Source organism: Mus caroli, chromosome 4 (genome assembly GCF_900094665.2).
Source record: "Mus caroli chromosome 4, CAROLI_EIJ_v1.1, whole genome shotgun sequence".
Lineage (NCBI taxonomy): Eukaryota > Metazoa > Chordata > Mammalia > Rodentia > Muridae > Mus > Mus caroli.
In genome coordinates, this window is record NC_034573.1 from 65,592,722 (window position 1) to 65,613,905 (window position 21,184).

Below are 21,184 nucleotides of genomic sequence, written 5' to 3' on the forward strand. Positions count from 1 at the left end.
TACAATGAAAAAAATGAAGTGAAATCAGACAGAGAGAAAAGAATGCCAGGATTGAAAAACAGAAACAAGATGGAAATATAAATGGAGCAGGATGTGCAAGGCCAAGAGTGTGAATGGAGTTTATAAGGACTGCTAACAATTTTGATAACACCCCTCCCCATGCAAATAACTACTTGTGGGGAGCTGCTCTGGTCACCACTAATTTTACTTGTCCGTATTCTTACTTATTGAATTCATAATTGGAAGTGATGCAATTAATAACCACCCACAAAGAGGGAACTGATAGGAAATTCTTGTAAAGTAATTCCCAAGAATCTCCCTGGCTAAAAGACTCAACATATACCCTAATGCCAATAAAGCTACTCCACAGTAATGAAACAAGAACCTTTGATAACCAAAATATTAAGAACAACTATCTGAACTGGGCACGATGGCTTATTCCAGTAAACGCCTGGGGAGGACGAAGATATCTCCAGTTAGCTCAGTTACAATGGTACAGCTCATCTCAGAAGAATCATTAAAAATAAATAGATAAGTAGATAGGTAAGAAGAAAGAAAGAAAAGAAAAAAAAAAGAAATAGTTGTGAATGATGGCACATGCCTACAATCCCAATCCTTTTAAGGTGGAAACAGGGGGATCAGGAGTTCAATTTCAGCCTTCATAGTGAACTGGGGGTACTAGGGCTCCATGTGCCAAACAACAGCAAGAACCACAAAAACAACAACAACACCCTGAGTGGAACAAGCACCTAATTGTAGGCTATATGTGGAAAGAATGCCTTTCTTCCATCCCTTTCCATTCTGTACTAAGATGCTTATCAGTGTTAAGACACCCTTTCCTAACCCCTAAAGCAACCTTTTTATTTTCACTCATGAATCTACAGAAGCCTTTCAAATGGCATAAAGGCAGCTACATTTTGTTCTCCAAATCAATTTCCTCCCCAGACATCACGTAGATGCTCCTGCACAGAGAAAGAACAGCCTTTCCCTTCTAATTCAAAAATCCATACTGCCATTGCCCTCGCAAACTGCTAAACAAGCAGTATCGGCAAGTCACTTGCGTGCTGTAATATATTTACTGAAAATCCCAATGGTTTACCTCCCTGATGCAGTTTCTTCTATAATCGAGCGTGTCAAGACGCCACTGGACACCACACTTCTAAGTAGTCTGACTCAGTATTTGCTCAAAGCATAGGAGGGTGCTGGAATAAACAAAAGCTTGGCTCCTGAAGAGCCAATCTGCTGTCTGGGAACCTAGCCTTAGGGAGACCACTGTGCTCCCCCATACAGGGAGTCTCCTTAGCATTTTATGCTCCTTTTACCCTCTGAAACTGAAATTCTTGACTAGGGCACTTTCCACACATACAAATTTCAAAATTAGCTTCATTTTGCAAAAGTATGAGAGAACACACTTTTACTGACTATTAATAATAAAACAATGTCTCCCTAGCAAACACTGTAGGCAGATTTCCAAGGTTCCTTAAAGGGTCATTAGGGGCCAAAAGCAAGGTGGCTGGAGGTGTAAGATGGCATAGTCTGCCATTTCCTTTGTGTAGGGGTTTGGAGGGGGAGTGAAGAAGATGCCTGTTATGCATGTGGGATGGGGAAACCAGGTTGATGTTGAGTGTTTTCATCAGTCATTCTTCATTCTTTTTTTTTTTTTTTGGATATAAAGTCTTGCACTGAACCCAGAACTCACTGACTAGGCTAAAAAAAGCTCACTCCCTGGTTATCCACCCACACCCTACTAATTGCCTACAACTTGCCCCACTCCACCCACCCACCCACACATTAAGGCTACAGAGGCACAGCATTGAACAGTGGTTACTGCTGGAGATCCAAAATCAGGTTTCTCATGCACTGGACCATCTTCCCAAATGGGCCTTTCTATTTAAGCTTCAGTCTATGCTTTGGAGAAGAAAGTGCCTTAACACTATGTAAGTCAGTAATTTGAGCATGCTGAAGCACAAAGATAATTTTAGTTGAAAAAGGAAAGGATCCATTAAGATAGAACTCCTAATATATAAATGAAGACCCCTTCTTCACATCAAACCTGACTAACATAGGCTGAAAAACAAAAGTCCCTGTCATTTACCAAGCCCATACCTACACTCCAGATCTTTCTTCAATTGGGTAAGCCAAGCTCTTAAGAGATGAAGCAAGTAGGTCAGGAGTTCAAAGACATCCTTGGCAAAATAGTTAGCTTTAAGACCAGCCTTGGCTAGGTAAGACCATTCCACCCCTAACCCCCTTATAGACACCAAAACCAACAAAAGGCAAGTAGCATAAAATGTTTTAATTTACAGACTTCAGACACCATACATATGAGTGAGTGTTAATGAGTTTTCACTGTGTGTTTTTCTCTCCTTTTCTCTGCATGGCTGTGAACCTGTCCTTTAACTGCTAAGCCATCTTTCCAAGGCCTCCCTCCCTTTCTGAATATTTAGTTTAACATAATAAAGGGTATAACAATGTAAAAACTTGAAAGTTAAAAAATAAAAATAAAACAGTGGCAATAATCATGAAGACTGTGACTGACCTTAATCACCAATTCTACTAGCAGCTTGCCTGTCCATAAATGACAATCAATATCCATTCAGTTCACTCTGAATTCCAGGCTTCAACAACAGCAAGCTAGTTTGTCCTTTTTAAAATCCAAATGTAAATATATTATTGTGACGAATCTTCTAAGAACCCAGAGTAGAAAACCAGGAATGATGGCATATACCTATAAATAATTTCAGCAATCTAGGTGGAGGCAAGTACATGGTGAGTTTGTCTCTAGCCTAGGATCCATGAGTCCCTGTCTAAAGAACACAGGGTAGAGGTGAGAGGTAGAGAGATACTCAGCAGCTAAATGTTCTTGAAAGGACTTGAGTTCATCAACAATACACACATAAATATAAATAAAAATAGGACAAAATTTTAAAAAAGTTTCTATGTAATAGGTCAGACAGCTGTGTGTTCCTGAAGCCTGGAAGCCTTGGGATTTTCAAACCATAAATTACTTGTGAGAAGAAATGGAGCCAGGCATAACAACGTGTCTTTAATCAAGAAGCAGAGGCCAGAGGATTTGAGTTTGAAGCCAGTCTGGTCTGCACAGCAAGTTCTAGGCCAAACAGAGCTAGTCTCAAATGAGTTTTAGAAAATAAATATAACATTGTAAGTGCTCAATGTGAACAGATTTCATTTTAAATTTTAGCAAGAGGATGATTGTTGCTACTCTTAATTCAGGATTTTAACCTGGGTCCCATCAACTTACTGATGGGTCTGCATTGTTGGGTAGGGCTACTTATTGTATCTGTACATTAAAATGGGCACAACGAGCTGGCTTTCTTTTGGTGTTTTTGGTAAAGGACTTCTCATCAAATCTCAAAGAATGGCGCTGCAAAATGGTCACAAACACCACAGCCACCACAGAATATCAGAGTATACTAACCACATCAAGTTTGTGATGTATAACTCAAGTCCTGGGAATATAGATCAATGAGCGGCCTACCAGCAGACTGAAGACAAGAGCTGGAGTAATAAACAAGACATAAGACAAAGCTCAGATTTGAAGTAATACTTGGTGTGACAACCTGCTGTGAGCTCTCAGAAAGCCCTGAGGTAGAAGGAACTTGAAGGAAGCTGAGGGAGTCATGTTAAGTTTGAGGAAGACAAGTGCTTTGGTTAAGATTTTAGATTCTATTTCAAAAGGCAAGCAAATTTTACTTTAAACTACTATTTGGGAAGTCAAAAGTGATAAATAAAAAGTAATCTTTTTCATAATGTTTAAAAAAAAAGTTTGAGGAAAAGTCCAAAACTATTAACATAAAGCGATCCATTTGTCTGGATTAAGAGAGCTGCAGGACAGAAAACAAAGGCAGAACAGAAAGTAACAATAATAGGGAAAATACTCAGAGCAGCCATAGAAGGAGACGACTGACAGGCAGAATGACAATTAAACCTTAAAGGAGCCTGAAGCTCCTGAAGCATTCCCTATGTGAAAGTCTGCCATTTCCAAGTGTACTCACAGACCTAGAAATAAGTTCTCTGACAGAGCTAAGGTGTGTTTAACCAGCGATACACTGGGAAAGCCAAAAAGATAGACTGATATATTCGCACACATAATTTCAACCCTACATGCAAAATGTCCAGCTCACTCAAGAGGTATACAATACCATAACACAGCAGTATAACACATGGACTGCAAGTAGGTAGAAAATGACTCCAGTGATTTGTGCTCAAATTCCTAGTGAACAGGATGCACAAGGCATCAGTGTAAATACCCTGGCTGGATCCATACGCTGCTAAAGCGAACCCAGTCAAATACTACATGCACTCCGGCGAGTTAACAGAATAGCATGACTGTGTACACATTAGCACGAGCTGCTCTTACCTCCTCTAAAGGATAATCAAAACATAGCATCATCCGCTAAGCTATACTGTTCCTGGGTGGGGCTGTTTCCACAGTTCTTAACAAAGTTTCATTAATAAAAAATTCAGAATTTTCTATATTTTTTTTCTTATATCAAAAAGGATCAGTAGCCGAATCTTTGTCAAAAATGGCAAAGTACCACTGACCCTAAGCTAAGAAAACCATTATGAAAATATAAATGGGAAAGAAGTCAATGCTAATGATTCTGTGGTTGCTTCAAAGTAGGTCAAAGTAATAAACAAGTCATATGTTAAATGTTAACATTTGAAATAATTGTGCTAAACACAGGTTACTAGGTAACTGTTGCATCATCATAAAAAGACATCGTAAGTGCATAAGCTGAGAAATTATGAAACTATCACTCTTTGTAGTTTTTTTCTGTTATCACATACAAAATACAATGAAAAGTTCTATCAACAGTATGTGAATATCCTATCAAACTCTGCCCCAGAAAAAAAGCAGAAAATCTTTCTCCTACTTATGAGTATGCACCCACCTACCCTTAGCCTCCTAACACACATACCCCAGCAATCTTTAAAATAACAAGTTGGGCTGGGTATGTAAAATACTTGCCTAAGAATGTGTGAGGCCTTGGGTTCCATCCCAAGTACTACCAAGTTTCAAGGCATGGGTGTGGTGTTGCGGAGAGTGGTTTCCCACATTACGTATTGTACTATACACTTCTTTAACACTATTATAATGGCTACCCTAAAGTATAAACATTCAATTTTGTCACAGTTCAAGGCCAGCTGGGCTCCAGCTGTCGTACCCTCCCAAACAATATCCACAAGCAATGGAGATGGACGGGTTGGCTGAGTCAAAGTCTCCTGGGCTGCTTCTTCTGTTTCTTCTTATTTAATTCACTTCTGGAAACCACAGTAGGAAAAGAACAAAAACTCAACTGGACAGAAATGTAAAGTGGTCATAAACCAGTAACTAAAGCTATCTTTCAAAACCACTCGAGGTGATTTATTTACTGAAGAAAGGTGTTTCTGTTTGTGGTTCTTGATAAACACTATTTGGTAGAACATCTTAAGTGCTCCTGTAAAGAGCTCCCCTCCGTCTGTACAGAGTGCTGGATCTGTAAACAAGTGCTGGTGTGGCTCATGCACTGGGTAACAGACTTTAATTCATTCACACTTTCAGTTTATATAGACATAAGCTGAGGGCCAGGGAACCTTAGTCCTGAGATGCCCAGCCCCTAAGTATGTGACCTTTAAGTATCCGAAGCAAATCCATAGATCTCAGGGTCTGCCTCAGACAGTATAGTCAGGTGGGAGAGGCGACTATGGCACTGAGAGCTTCCCAGGTCCAATTCTTAGTCTGAGGCCAGCTTGGATATACAGAGCAGAGATCCCGTCTAAACAACAGCAGCAGCTCTTGCAGAAGACTTTTCCCAGTTCCCTGAACCCACACAGGATGGACCACAAACACCTGCAACCCAGCTCCAGGGGTTCCAACTCCTTTTTCTCACCTCCTCATGAACCTGCCACGTAACTTGCTGTGCTGTAGAAACCCCCAACATACACATAACTGAATATAAATCTGTTTTTAAAGCTAGTAATTATAATAACTTGTTTTCTGATGCCTCCTTAATTTTCAAGCCAGATTCTGCAAGTCCCTTGTCTGGGTACATGGGCCCCTAGACAATAGAAAAGGACTGGGAAAAAAAAAAAAAAAAAACTGTTGGTAGTAGGAAATCAAGCCTGTTTGGCTTAAAAAAAAAAAAAAAATCCTGCTAGCTAATCTTGTACTCCAGACTCCAAGCTTTAAATACACCAGCTTTATCTCGTTGAACTTATGCTTGTAAAGGACAAGCCTGGCTCATGAAAACCAAGTTAAGGGACACTCCAATCTTGATGACAGCTACCCTCTTTGTACTACAAGGTGATTAAAACTTGGTAGAGCTTAAATCTAAGTGCTGCCCTCTGGCTAGTCACTCCTGGGCCTGTTATTGGGAGAGGAGGGGAGTCTCTCAGGACTGAAAGGTTTTAATAGCTCAGTAGTAGATGAGATATCTGACATGTGTGGTGGTCTTGGGTTCCATCCTTGAAAAGATCTTGGAGCCAATTAAGATGCAAATGCACATGGAGTGCCCACACAACATACACATATATACACAGGCAAAATAAATAAAATATGATAGATATTTTAAGATTCTCAAAACAAGAAACTGAAAACAAACAACTCACACAACTAAAAAAGTAGAACCTGGGGCATTGGGCAGTAGAGGTTCATGAGGAATAAGAGCCATTCCTCAGCAGCAGAATGGAAGGAGAACAAGGAAAATAGGGAATGCCTCACCTAAGGAATGAATCCCTACCAGTTATTTACAAGCATGCACATACCAAAGAAAAATCTGTTTTCTAGGCACAGTTTAAAAGTATGTATCTAAATTGTGAATGGTACCTTCACTCCAAAATTCATTCAATGTAAAATACTGTGTTTTTACTGAAATATCATGTGACTTCTTCACCCACCAAAGTCAGATCTGGGAAAAATGATCATCTTTCCTTCCCCGTGTCAGGCTGAAGTCCCAAGAAGTCATCCTACCCACTCTAACAGAAAGCAATTATAAACCGTGACTGCTTAGCTGCCAGTCTCCAACATATTCCTGCCATGTTTATTTTGCTCTTGAATACAATTTAGGATGACGACAGTCCTGCTCGATGGGACACAGCGTTCTACCTTCCACTGGCTGGATCCCCACAAATAGCAAATAACTGAAAACCAACACTGGTCACTTTCCTAACTTGCAGAACATTCATCTGGCCACCTGCTTTTAATTATAAATTTTAATCTGATCAACACAGAGCGAGTGACCTGGAAAGACACGCAGCAGGAGATATAGGTCAGGACACAAGTCCAAAAGTGATTCTGCAACTGGCTTCATATTCCCAAGGCAGCCTGAATGATATGGGATGCAGCTCTGGTAACTCCTGAATCAAGCAATCCCAGGTCAAGTTCCCACGATGCTGAGCACTCACCTCCAGGTGCTCTGTCAAGGTAGAACAAGGCACCCATCGAGTCTCAATGTGTGAGATAGGAGGCAGACTACCACTAAAAATGATACAGTCAAAGTTGAGGACAACCATTTACAGCTGCATCTATCTTTTCTTTGAGGGGTGGTCTCAACCCTGGCTGATCTCAGATTCGAAATCCCCCTGCTTTACTGCCAAGCTGGTATAGGTGCTTGCTACCGCACTATGCTTATATCCTTGGCTCTATCATCATGTAGAAAAGATATAGAGGTGATACAATGCATCTTGTTTCCCAAACTATTAAGGGACATAGGACACAACAAAAAATTACAGTACATACACTGGGGATCAGCTCTTGAACCCAGACTCACACCAGCTTGTTATTTTCAATGTAATTTTCAACACTTCAGTGTTCTCGGAATTGCCTTGCTTTCTCACAAATAAGTCCCACCTCTCTGCTGATCAGAAAAAAAAATTTACCACCCACACAGGAAAGAGAAAGGCATCAAAAACCTATTAAAAAATCACTAAGGGAAAAAAAAATGTCTCAATAAGCTGCCTTTTCTGTAACCAGCCGCAGAATGGAGGAGAAACAGTCATGGGAAGATTATATCAGGAAGTGTTGACACAACATAAACATGGACTGTGGGCACCGCACCAAGGAAGGAAACCACAATTATACCGCTCTTGATTGGGATGTACTTCCACTTTAAAACTCCCAGACAGAAAAGTCAGTGGTGAGATCTTGACAAAGCTGTTGAAAGCTAGGAAGGAAAAGCAGGAGCTGTACTAGAGACAAATCTTAACAGCATTCAAGTGCTCTCCCTGCAAAATTCCCCATTGCTACCCTTTTCTCAGTGCTATCCTTTCTTCAGTAACAAAGATGTTGTCAGAAATGACAATTTTTTGTGTCCCCTGATGATGCCTTGCTAGCATTTGGTTATAAGCCATAAAGCAGGAATAATTTCAGCCTGTCAGGAGTCTTGCTAATGCCCAGTTTCCCCCTAGAGAGAATTCCTGTCAAATCTAATGAGAGCTCCAAAGGCCCTCTCTACAATATAATGAGCACTTAGACCATGCTGGTGATCAGGCGGCAAAAAGCATCAATTTGAGCCTGGCTACACCCTGGGGGCCAGGCGTCACTAGTTTTAATAAGAATTATGATCACCAACAGCACCAAATGCCTCCTCAAAACTTACTATTAACATGTGACATTCAGAGAAGGATGTTTTTCAAACGTAAGATCACTTTAAACTAAATTACAGCACGACTTTGCACACTATTCTAGTGAAGGATCTGTCAGCATTTACAGTAAGACATAAATTTCAGGGGGCTTAATACTCTTACTATGAAAAATATGGTCTCTCTCAGCTTCCCACTTGTTTCAAATTACTGGCCAAATTACACACAGTGTATTATTAATGCATACTGCCATACAAAGAGACAGTATATAACCATTTATGCCCAACACAGAACAGTACAGAAGCCAAGAGAAAACTTTGTTCACCCCAGAGTTCACCCTCCCCTTATGGCTCCTTACTCCTTCTCTCTACATAGTAAAAAAAAGCCACCAGAACCCAGAACTACACACCTTCCTGCTTCCCCATTAAGACCAACCCATATCCCAGGACTGAGAGTTGCTTGCAGTTCCACTGTACAGGAGTCATTCAATCCTTAAGAAAAAGCTAAGTGCTCAGAATACTTAACAGAAAAAACAAAGTACCCAACAGAGTAACTTAAAAGATACAAATTAAACACCTACACCAAGTTTATTTACATACTTAATTTAAATGCCCAAAGATATTCTAGCTGACTACCATTGACTTAAAACCTCAACATAGTACTAGCCACAGAAACACAGAAAAACAACCCCCCCCAAAGAATTTGCAAATCAGTAAAACAAACAGTTTTCAAAAGGATCATTACATTACTAGGGAAAGGCTCTGAACTTTGTGCTCTGAAACCATTTATCTGAGAATAGATCTAACATAGAAGACTATGAAATCTACGACGAATTAAAAAAATCAAAGAGTACAGAGTTACAAAAGCAGAATTCAACTCTGAAACAAACTTGCTTAATGAAAATCTTTGAATATAAGGAAGATCTGAAGGCCGAACTAATCAATTTCTCCACCATGCCCCAGCCAGTCAGCCATGCTCTTTAATTTAATGAAACAAGAGTCTGAGATGAAATAGCACATATACATCAAGTAAGAAATGTATTGTTGCACTTTGAAACGTGTCCAACTGTGCAACTTCATCTGATGATAATTTTTTAAGAGTCAATCGATTTCTAAAAGACTTATTGTACCAGCATTTTGATAAAGTGAATGTCAGCATATCTCCAGAACACTTGCACCCTGCCATTAATGCTTTCTTTGGCAGACAATGACTACTCAATTGAGGGTCCTCTGGGCTAAGCAATCATTTAGCTTTTCTTCTCTTACGAGGTCCTTAGTGTCTTGTTCCAGCTCAATACTCTTTTTATACACCATTATAGTAACCATAAGTGTGAATTTTATGGGAACTTGCAAACGCAAGTCATTGCTAAAGCTTTCCAGTCACTAATCTTTTCATGCTTTTAAAACCACTAAGGCTGAAGCACCTTCCAACACGTTCATTGGCAGTAAAAGGACATTTTTTTTCCACCTCCAAATCTGCATCAACTGAGAAATTTTTCAAAAACATGTTTGCTAATAAGCCACTAATCCTGAGTGTCACTTTATGGAACCCCAAAGCCTAAGAGCACTCTCAAGTCATATGCTTTATTAAATCCAATTAAAGAAACTTCCAAGTACTTTCCACATTTTATACGCAAACATAAGAAAATATTAGCTGTTCTAAACTCCAGGAACCACAAGATATCTGAGATCTTTACAGGAGGAATCCATCCATGTGGAAAAGTAAACGGAGCTCAGTTCCTGTCTACCCATAAGCACATCCAAAGCATCTCACCTACCTAGTCCTGTAACCGTGAAGAAACAACCCTTACTGCAGAGTACTAACACCAACTCAAAGCCGGGCAGAAAAAGAGCCCACAAGCACCCAGCCCCGCAACATGCAGGGACCAAGGACAAAGTCGGTATTGTAAGATCCTATAAACTGATCTCACAGCTTAAGATTTAGCTCCAGCTTACCTGTTTATGCATTTCAATGTTTAATCCATATGACATTTCATAATACTGTAAAGAGAAGAACCAAGCATGTCGTTAACTCCCGTTTGTAGCAAGGGCACACACTATCACATACAGAGAGAAACGTCTCCCTGGCTTTGATACCTACCATCACGTAGTGCCTCTGCATTTCTGTCTTTTCACTTGCCAGTTTCTCACACTCCAATTTAAGACTAGGAAAACAAAATAGGCAGCTTAAGGTAAACATTATGTCACTTGTTTTAACATCTGCCTCACATATTTGCATTTCAAGCAAAAACAATTTGGAAAAGTTGTAAGCCGGGAAAACATCCTAAAAGCTGTCTTTGTATTCAATGCTGGAAAAAGTGGTGAACAATGGGGACTATCCACCAACTACTGTTCTTTTTGTTCCTTAGGGCACACTGGTGAGAGGAAAAACCTATCAAAACAGATTCCTCAGCTGTCCTCACCAATCTTCTCTTGCCTGCATCAAAATTCCATCCTTCCCACAAGCCCCATTCTCCAGCACAGGCAGTCTTCAGGTTTGAAAACTTTACTGGTAAAGTCACTCCGTACAGTGACTAGTGCCTTTCAAAACCTTTTGAATGGCTGCCAAGCTATGACAAGCAGCTACAGCAATGAAGTGGGTTGAAGTTCTTCTGTCCCTGTTCAGTAAACAGTGTGCCCAAGTATGCCCCACGTTCTGGAGATATGATATAAAAGTAGATAAAAGGTCAAAAATCAGAAAGCCTCTGACTAACTTAAGAAAACTCAGACTCAAGCCACCAAGCTTTTCTTTGGTCCTTTTCCTCAGGCTTGACAAAAGTAAAAATCACCTTTGAAGTTATTGCCTAGCAACAATGAGTCAAAACCTCATCATAGAAAAATAATTAGCTTTTCTATTATCTATAGATGGGGGCTTAGCTAGAATTTCCACTAAACTATCCATAGAAGGTATCCTTACATAAGAGCCCAGAACAGAGGTGAATGTGACTCTAGTCTCCTGGTCTACTCAAACACGCACATTATCTATACCTTACCACCTAATAACCCTTGAAGGCCCCAGCTATCGGCATCTAGCATCCCCTAATGGACTTTGTCTCAGACAATCCAATTTTCTTGTATGGCAAACAGCTATTGCAACATGGCTTTGCTTTCCTGAACACACACTCAGGGACTGAGCCATTGATTGAACCCATGTTTCAGTTCAGCCTGTTGCAAAATAAATAAACGAAGCTCAAATATTGACGGTTCTCATGCAACTCCAAAATACACGAAAAGGGACTCCCTGGAACAGCCACAAATGCGCAAAGGGGAAACAATGGGAGGAGGAGGAGACAACAGAAGGGACGGCCCAGGAAGAGCGATGAAAGGGGGCTAACGTGAATGACAGGGCTTAACGGTGACTCCACACGCCACCGCCTGGACACAAGCCCTAAGTACAGCAGCCCTAGCAGCCTGGCAGTGTGTGAGAAGGGACACCCCCCCCCCCGCCCCAGGTGACCACCACCCTGAGCAGGTCGACACGAACCTGTGATACTGCGCCTGCAGGAACTGGAATTCCTCTTTAATCCGGTCCAGAGACTCCGGGATAGTGAACTTAAAGGGCTGGCCTGCAGCTTGGTGCGGCGTCTGCAGGTGACCAGCATGAGGGACCAAGGGAGGAGATATGAGGATGAGGGCATAAAGCAGAAAAGTAAGAGGGAGAAGCGGATGGGACATAAACAAAAAATAAATAAATACATAAAGTTAGAAGTGGTGGAAAACAGAGGCCCAAACTAGAACCCTCGGTTCACTTTAGAGAGGGAGAAAGCGGATCTTCCTGGGGCCCTAATTTCTCAGGAGGCTCAGAAATAAGTCTGCCTCCAGTGTGGACAGCGCGTGCCCGGAGCTCTGGGGTCACCCGGCCCGGAGGAGGCTGAAAAGGCCCAAATCAGAGTTTCGATGTCCAGGCCGCCCCTCCCCAACCGGTGAGAGAAAGACCCGGGACCTGGAGATGAAATACCAACTCCCTCTCGGCCTCCAGTCCCGGCCGCACTGACTACATGTAAACAGGCGAGATGAGGGCTCACTTCGGCCTCGGGATAAGCGGGCCGTGACTGCGCGACGCCCGTCCGCCCGTCTAGACATCCAGTGGGAGGGGGCCGGGCAAGGGGAAATGGGGCTTCGTGGGCTCCCGCGCGGGGCAAGGTCCCACCCACGCCGGCGACTCACTGGGTGCCGGCTCTGCGGGAACATCGCTCTGGCGGCAGCCGCGGCTCTGTTCCGGGATAGCTCTATCCTCCGCGCCACTTCCAACTTGAATCCCGCCGAGGAACGTGAAGCAGCGCAGCAGGCCGGCGCACGGGGCACTCGGGATGCAAGGCCAGGGCGCGACGGGTGCGGCCCCCGCCCTCAGGGCCACATTGCGGGCGGCTCGGCCGGCCCCGCGCTTGCGAGTCTGCGCAGCGGGGGCGCCCGGACCTCCGGTGGCCCTCCACCCGGTGCCCCCGGCGAGCTCCCTTCGGCGGCTCACAAATGCAGGAGGGCTGTGCGTCTCCTCCCTGCGTCGGCGGTCGTGCAGGTGGCGCCTTGGCTAAAACCCACGTAGACAGCCAGCGGCGAGAGCCGCGTCTCGGGTCGGGAGGTCACCCGCTCCCACGACGGTAAGCTCCGGGTCACCGGTCGCTCTCCACCGGCGTTGCCGAGTCTCCGGCGGGGCGTGGAGCTTCGAAGCCTAGCGGGGTCCTGGCAGGGTCACGCCAGTATGTGCCCTCCCTCCAGTCGATGGCTAGTGATCCCGGTGCAGCTCTTTGGCCGCCCGCCGCGCCTCTACCCCGGGCATCAGGCAGCCGGTCGCTCTCCGCGGCTCGGGCGCTCCCTGCGCCTGCCTTCCCCTCCTTGGCTCTTAGCAAAGGGCTGACCAGCTCCTGCCACCGCAAAGTTCTCTCACGACCCGGAGGCAAACGTCCACGCGACGGAGAGCACGCTGCCGCTCTGTCTCCCTCCGCGGCGGGCCACGTCGAAGGCGAGTCCCGGCTTCTGCCCCGGGACGCGGGGTCCCCGCCGCTGCTCCTGCCGCCGCCCGCGCCTCTTGCGCCGCTTACATTAACACGCGGTTTCACACTCGCTAGCAAACCAGCACCCCGCCCGAGCCGTGTGGCGGGGGCTGCAAGCACCCAGGCGGCCACGGACGTGGGCGGAGCCGCAGCCGCTCAGCCAACCGCGTGCGCCGCACCAACGTGGGGCACTGACGCAGGCCGGCCGCAGCCTGTGTTGGCCTTCGCCCCGCCCACCTCGCGCGGCCTCTGTGCCTCGTCTCCCCGCCCACCCACCTGGGCCCCTCCTCCGCCAGCGCGTCCTGTGCGCTCTGAGTGCCGCGGTGCCCGAGGAGCTGCGGGGCGCCCACGCCAGCCAATGGGGAGCGGCTAGACGCCGAGATTGGCAAGCTGCTTCGGAAGGTCGGTGGGAAGGAGAGCGGCGGGCCGAGCTGTCAATCAAAGTAACGTGGGGCGAGTAAGGGAGCGCGCGAGTGCGCGCGAGCCCGAGCGACCTGCGCGCGGCAGGCAAGAAAAAAGCAGGGGGTTGAAGTTTGCAGAAGCCTGTGGCTCGCTCCGCTTTTCCTGGAAGGAAATCTCAGTGAAAGTACCAGAGACTAACCACGGGGTTTCTTGTTGGGGGAGGGATGCGTCTTGGTAACAAGAACAGAACGCGGCTTTTCCGTATTGGTTCCCTTTGTGCTACTCTGAAGGTGAGATTTCATTCACAACTTTATCGGAGGCTTATTTTTCCGCGAGCTGCCGTTCCACGGACGCACGAGAAGTTAACTGTGCCTTTGATGGGAAGTGCGTGAGTATCGCAGCAGCTGGCATGCACACACAGCGTGGCAAGACTGGAACCGCTGCACCGGCTTCGAAGGATTTTGCGCCACTTCTTGAAAGGTCGACCTGTCTCCATTTCGCATGAAAGATCCCTTAGGTGCCGGTGCCGGCAGTCTTTGATACACGTGTCTCAGGCACAGAGGAGATGCGCCCCGTGAGAAATATGAGTTCCGGTTTTGGAATGCTTTCACTGTTTGGATAGGAGGGAAATGGCCAAGCGTTTTTTGGAGACTGCCTGGAAAGCACTAGTCAGTTTCAAATGTCTGGAAATGAAAGGCAATGGGATAAATCAAGGTTGAGACCTGAAACCTGCCCCTCCCCCTCCCAAGTTGCTTTGGCAGAAGCGTGCGAACTACTGAGAATTGGTAAATGAAGCAGCTTGAGGATCTTGTTTGATGAGGATTGACTTAAGAGGAATTTCGAAGTTTTAAATAAAGGAGACATTCTACCGAGCTAATGTTGAGCCGCCGGTTTTGTTTATTTGTTTCTGGGTTTTTTTTTTTTTTTTTTCTGTTTCTCTAACAGAAAATCTGTAGTATCGTCACCTGTGTGCCTTCTTTTAAGAGCAGTTCATGAAGCTGTTTTTTATTTGAACCACGAGTGAATGATGCAGTTTTAGCTTCTTGGTGGTAACTTCTCTGGTAAGAAAGGCACTGCTTTGGCAAGTATTTATCTTTTGTTGAAACTTAGTTAACAAGTTTGGGGCGTCAATACATCCGTCCCCATTGTTTTACTTTATAGAGACTTTCTGAAAGGAGCTTTCTGAAATAGATATAAATTTGCTCCTAACAGATTTTTTTCTTTGAAATACTCGAAAAAAAAATGGGTACTACATTATGGTATTTGAAATGATCTTTTTAAACATGTATACTACTTACGTGTCTGAAAGTGCATCAAATATAAATGAACAACAGAAGAAAAGCATCAACCAATCTGTAGACCTCAATAAATGCTTAAACTGATTCAGTGTAATTTGAGGTTGTTGCTCGTTCTTGGAATTGGGAAGAGGTTTATGTTACTAGTTTTCATAGAATGCAAAATGAAAAAGAAGAAAACCAGGGCTCTCTTTCCTTGGTTAGATTTGGTGGTGTGTGGGTTGGCCAAAGGAACACTTCAGCGCTTTTTGAACTCCTGTGATCCTGATGTTCTTGAGAAAGCATACTCTCTCTAGGGATTTGATCACTTTCTCCAGTCCGTGGCCAGTCCATTTGATCACCTCCCAGGCTGGGTTGGAAACACTTGGGATGCTGCAAGTCTATGCTTGTGCCTACTGTGAAGTTTTCTCCCCGGGGTCCTATCCAAAAGTTTTATCTGTCAGGTGTTACTTCACTTACTGGAACACACTGATAATTAAGTTTAAAAATACTAAGTTTAGGGTCAGAAGCAAAGTGTTGCTACTTGCCCACTCCCCAAATCAGTTCTAACTTTCTGTCTTTACTCTCCACTACCTGTTCACAGAACTCAATAGAGTTCACAATTGGTTGTGAATAAAAACTAAAATGACTCTATTAACTAATACTTTCTTAGGAACAGCCTTTGAAAACCAACTCTTTGGATTTTTTTTTTAATGCAGTATTTTAAAATTGGAAGCCCTCTGATTGCACATATAAGATGTCTAGATTTTGAAGGCATCTTTCCATTTAGGTTATCTTCCTTGAGAATAGGAGAGGGCTTTGTCCTTTTTCATTCTCAAGATCATATTTGTTCTGATTGGCGTGCTATAATAACTATATTGTAAAACTCATCAGACTGTTACAGATGATGGTGTTTAGGTCAATCAAGTTGCTTTAATCCTGTGCTTGAAATGAATAATATATGTGCAGTTACCTCCTGCTTGTTTAAAAGAACATAGTCTTACTCATAGATCTCTAATTTTTGATATTTCACACTTTTGTATATTTGGTTTTTGAGACAGCAGTCTCAATCTGCATTGCAACTAACTTAGAACTCACTGTGTATGTAGACTACACTGGCCTCAAACTTGAATATGTAGCTGTCCTCTTCCCACTGCTTCTCAAGTGCTGAGATTTGGTGCAGACACGTACCACCAAGTCTGGCTTTAGTCTTTTGTTTTGAAATCTGTCAATAATGTTAAATATACCACCTCCAAAGGTGTCTTGGAAAAAATAATACCCATTCATCCTCTAGAGGAGTTTGTTATTGGGTTCATTTTATCTTGATGCACATATAGGTGTATTTTCATTCATTTCTTTCTAATTACAGTTTTTCAACACAGTATAAATAATCATTTGAAATAAATAAACATGGCTATTTTGTCTTCTTTTGTTTTGAGACGGGGTTTCATGTAGTCCCAGCTGGCCTCAAACTGATTCTCCTGCTTCTAGGATTATGAGAGTGCCACCACACAGGGTTTGTGCAGGCAAGGAAAGGATTCCACCAGCTTAGCTACATCCCCAGCCTTTGTTTTGTAATGTTTTTATTTGAGACGGGGTATTGCTTATAAACTTAGCTAGCCTGGAGCTAACTATGTAAAACCCAGCTAGCCCAGTCCCCCTGTCTCTGCCTATAAACTAATGGGATTATAAGCAAGAGTCAACATGCTCTGGCTGGGTTGATTTGGGTTTGGTTTGGTTTGGTTTGGTTTGGTTTGGTTTGGTTTGGTTTGGTTTGGTTTGAAGTGTTTTCTTAAACCTAGGAGGAGAGTACACAAGAAATTTTTCTCAGTGGTGCTTGTAACGTTTCGTTCAAATCCCATTCCCAAAGAGAGGAAGTTGGGGGGAGTAGGCAGAGAAGAAAAAAAAAAAATCAGTAGCAGATCCATGCAGCAGTAAAACCGCAAATAAAAACACATCCAAAGAATCTCTTGTGGTTTCACACAATATGGTAAAATTAGAGATTGCAGGAAACCAACCAAATTAAACTGGGAGCATTTGAAGAGAAACCAGCAGACGTCATGAAAATTACACATTGACTGACCAGTATGCTTTTTATCAACAATTTCTTTGTTAAGATGAAGATCAAAGGGACCTGCATATGTTTTCATTTTGTTCTAACTAGAAAATTACATCCAGATGTTTAATAGTCATTTGGTTGGTTTTCAGCATTGATTAGATACATTGGTTTTGTTTGCTTACAAGTGTGGCCGGATCATTAGCTAATGCAAAGAAATGTTTGCTGTGAGTTGCTAATGAGGGCTTTTGGAAACTCTCCATGCTCAAGAACAATTTGTACAGTGGCCAGAAGAACTTGAGGGACTTGGGGAAGTTGTGTTTCCTCATCTGGCAGGGTGGGCAAAGGCAGACAGCCCCATTCCCTAATCTCCCTGCCTAGGGGGATTGTGATGGATCCCCTAGGACAGGAGAACAAATAAATTAGGAAGAGACCACACAGGCAGTCCTTAATACACAGATGAATGTGCTGTTTCTGAAACCACCACCAAGTTGTAAGGAGGAGGGAAATGGCAACAACATCTAAAAATGCTAAACATTAACATGTGGAAGATGCTTGGTGCTAATGTTATCAAATACACAGCATTTCTAAGTATGCTTTAGAGACAGATGGGAAAGCCCTTTATGATAAATGAGTGTACTTGAATTCATTACTGTAGTACTTATAATTAAAAAGGTCTCTTTTGCAATTTCAATACTTTCACAGGATAGGAAATCAAACTTGGGAAAGCAGGCTAGTGAAAGGAGAGCAAAGGAATTCTGGAAACCAGGATGAGGGTGGGAGGAAATGCAGTGATTACTTTTGCAGTCCAGCCATTTGTTTACCTTAGGAAAGTCCCCAAACTTATAAGAGACTAGCTATTCACTCAGTACTCAAGTAAACTGTTTGAGAACTCGAGGTGCTACACTATGAAACTGGAAGCCAGTCAATCAGGCCATTAGAGTCTTGTGTCTGTGGCCCTAGAACATCACAGTCAGCCAGAGACAAACTTGTTTATTTAAGCCTGTATTCCAAGAGAAGTATCAACCCCAAACGACATGTGTTTATAAGCAGTCATTACAGGGCTGTGGTAGAAATACCCTTATACTACGTGATCTTTCACATGTAGGATTCCTTCTAATCCTGTTTACTTCTAATGCCCTGGGATGGCCCATTCCTTCTAGTTCATGTAGCCCGATTCATTTGGGCAAAGGGGAACATATAGCTTAGTTGATAAGACACTTGGCTAGTTTGCAAGAGGCATTGTGTTAAATGCCCAGTAATACATCAACTGGCATGGTGACAGATGCCTATAATCCTCGCACTTGGAGACAAGAGGATCAGAAAGTTCAAGGTCAACCTCTAGTCCAGGCTAGTCTAAGATTCCTGTCTGGGAGAGAAAAAAAAAAGTGAAGGGTTTTTCACCAGTAAAACAGATTCAAGGTTGGAGTGTTTGAAGGAGTTGAAGATGAGGTTCCTGTGAGAGCTTTCCCCTGTACACCCAGCAAGGTGCTTTGGGAAAAGGAGAGGTAGAATTTGGGAACCTGATCAAATTTTGCATGGAAGTACTGTCAAAAGATCTCAGTGAACTCAACTTTACTGTTATTTTAATCCACGGTAAAGTTGATCAAAGTTGAACTGTAGCTGAAGGACATTTGATGGTAAAAAGACAGAACTCTTTGATGCTGCTTCCTAAAGATTTGCATAATAGGGAATGTGACCCCTTTAATGACTATAAACCAAGGAATTGCCAGGAAATCAACAGATTGAAACAGACATGTTCCAGATCTTGAAAGCTTTTGTTCTGACAATATTATTTAAATAAAATATCTTTCTGAAATGAACCAGGTCTTTGAAGAGCTTAAGGCTTAACTCAACTAATAGGAGATCTCTGGTCGTCTTGTGTGTGTGTATGTGGGTGTGTGTGTGTGTGTGTGTGTGTGTGTGTTGTTTGTTTTGTTTTTTTTTTGTTTTGGTTTTGGTTTTTTGAAACAGGGTTTCTCTGTGTAGCCTTGGCTATCCTGGAACTTATACTGGGCTGACCTCAGACTCACAGACATCAGCCTGCCTCTACCTCCAGAGTGCTGGCTGGAATTAAAGATATACACCACCACTGCCTTTAATAACACTTACACTCTGGTCTCCTTAAGGATAGACAACTTCTGTGGATCACAACCCACAAACAGGCCAGAGCATGTTCAAGGTGCCACCATGTTTCTATGATGTAATGTCAAGTCTAGAAGTCAAATGCCATAAACTGTATGTTGGGACATTCCACAAAACAACTACCCTTGGGCTGTTTTGAAAACCAACTGAACCAAGTGGGCACCGTGGGCCACACCTGTTATCATGCCAGCTCTTAGGAAGTAGAGACAGGACAATTAAGGCATTCAAGGCCAGTCTAGGCTACTTACTGAGTCCAAGGCCAACCAGGGCTATTACAAGATTTAAATAAGTCAGATTCTGCTATGGGGTGTATACTAAGTGTTTTTGCCTACATTTGCTTCCCAATATAAAAATGTAAAAGTCAATGTTAAGAGACAGATGGAAACAAAGTAAAAGGAGGATTATTTCCTAAAAACAGCCATCTCTGGAAAATGGGGAGGCAGGAGCGTTCATTGGTAATTGCACTTGGTGAGCAAACCTGGCGGCCTGAATTTGTTGACTAGAACCTGCATAAAAATGGAAGGTGTAAAATGGCTACAGAAAATTATTCTCTGCCTTGGTGTGTGTGCCCCCACACACTTCATATGAATATACACAGTAATAAAAATACAGAAATAAGGGGTTTTATTTTTTAATTTATATTTAATTTTATGTGTATGTGTATGGCTCTTTGGTCTGCATGTATGTACTTGTCCTACTTGTACTACAGAGTACTGAGAGTTCTGGGTGCCCAAGGTTGTCGGAAGAGGGGGTAGGATAACCTGGAAATGGAGTTACAGATGTGCTTGCTTATGAGCCACCATGTGGGTTTTAGGAACAGATCCTAGCTTCTCTGAAAGAACAGTAAGTGGGCTGAGCTGTTTCTTTGGCTCCCAAATAAATTTGTTTTTAAAGTCAATTAAAAGTGAAAGAAAGAAAAGGAAACAAAATGCAGGCTTGTGATGTAATCTTGCCCAGCATGTTCAAGGCCCTGGATTCGATCCCCAGCACCTAAAGGCAAAGAAAGAAAACAAAGATCTAGATGTCTGCCTGATGCTATGGAAGATTTTGCCCAGTGTGGCCCACAGGCCACTGATGCCAGTACTCAGGAGGCTGAAACAAGGGAATGACAAAAGGGAGAAGCTAGCAAGATTTTTGGGCTGGTGGGGGGCCGGGAAAATGCTATATGCAAATCCTATTAGCTCCTGGATTGAAAACCTGGAACAGGTTATGGGTAGTTTTAATGTGGGCTAGATACTGGGTAATATAGAATTGGAATTCTTTTGTTAATGAAAATGATGTGATTATATCAATAGGTTGTTATTGTATAAAATTAAAGAATAAAGGCAATGTCTCCAGCTACAAATAGTTTGTCCAGAGAGAAAAGAAAACAAATTTGGCAACAGTCTTACTGCTATAGAAATTATGGGATGAGTCTATAGCTATTCATGTCATTGTCCATTTATCCTTTATATCTCTAAATTTTTTCATGATGAAAGCCTATAAAGAGGCTTTTTAGATGATCCAGAAAGTAAAGGCACTTGGAGCCAAGCCTACCGCCTGGGTTTAACCTCAGGCATTCTCTTGAGGAGAGGTCACACCTCCTGCAGCATGTTTTCTGACCTCTAAAGGAGCACAAGTCTCTCTCTCTCTCTCTCTCTCTCTCTCTCTCTCTCTCTCATACACACACACACACACACACACAAATACAAAAAAACACAAAACAATTTCAATACCTTTTTTAAAAATTATTTC

The 21,184-nt window shown here is 43.0% G+C and overlaps 1 protein-coding gene across 20 annotated transcripts in view; it reads right to left on the bottom strand.

The window, feature by feature from the left end:
* The window catches only part of Tle1 (TLE family member 1, transcriptional corepressor), an 82,896-nt gene extending 69,211 nt beyond the window's left edge, over positions 1-13,685 (bottom strand). For 10 of the 20 annotated variants that reach the window (XM_021161430.2, XM_021161429.2, XM_021161418.2 and 7 more), the window contains exons 1-4: positions 12,750-13,685; positions 12,067-12,167; positions 10,684-10,747; positions 10,539-10,583 (exon numbers count right to left, since the gene is read on the bottom strand). In XM_021161430.2, the coding sequence (XP_021017089.1) occupies positions 10,539-10,583; positions 10,684-10,747; positions 12,067-12,167; positions 12,750-12,773 (234 nt within the window). In that variant the 5' untranslated portion in view covers positions 12,774-13,685. Of the gene's footprint in view, positions 1-10,538; positions 10,584-10,683; positions 10,748-11,005; positions 12,007-12,066; positions 12,192-12,749 lie in introns of those variants that run through there. The other 10 variants (XM_021161416.2, XM_021161426.2, XM_021161425.2 and 7 more) reach the window with 2 other exon arrangements.
* Between the last annotated feature and the right edge of the window lie 7,499 nt (positions 13,686-21,184).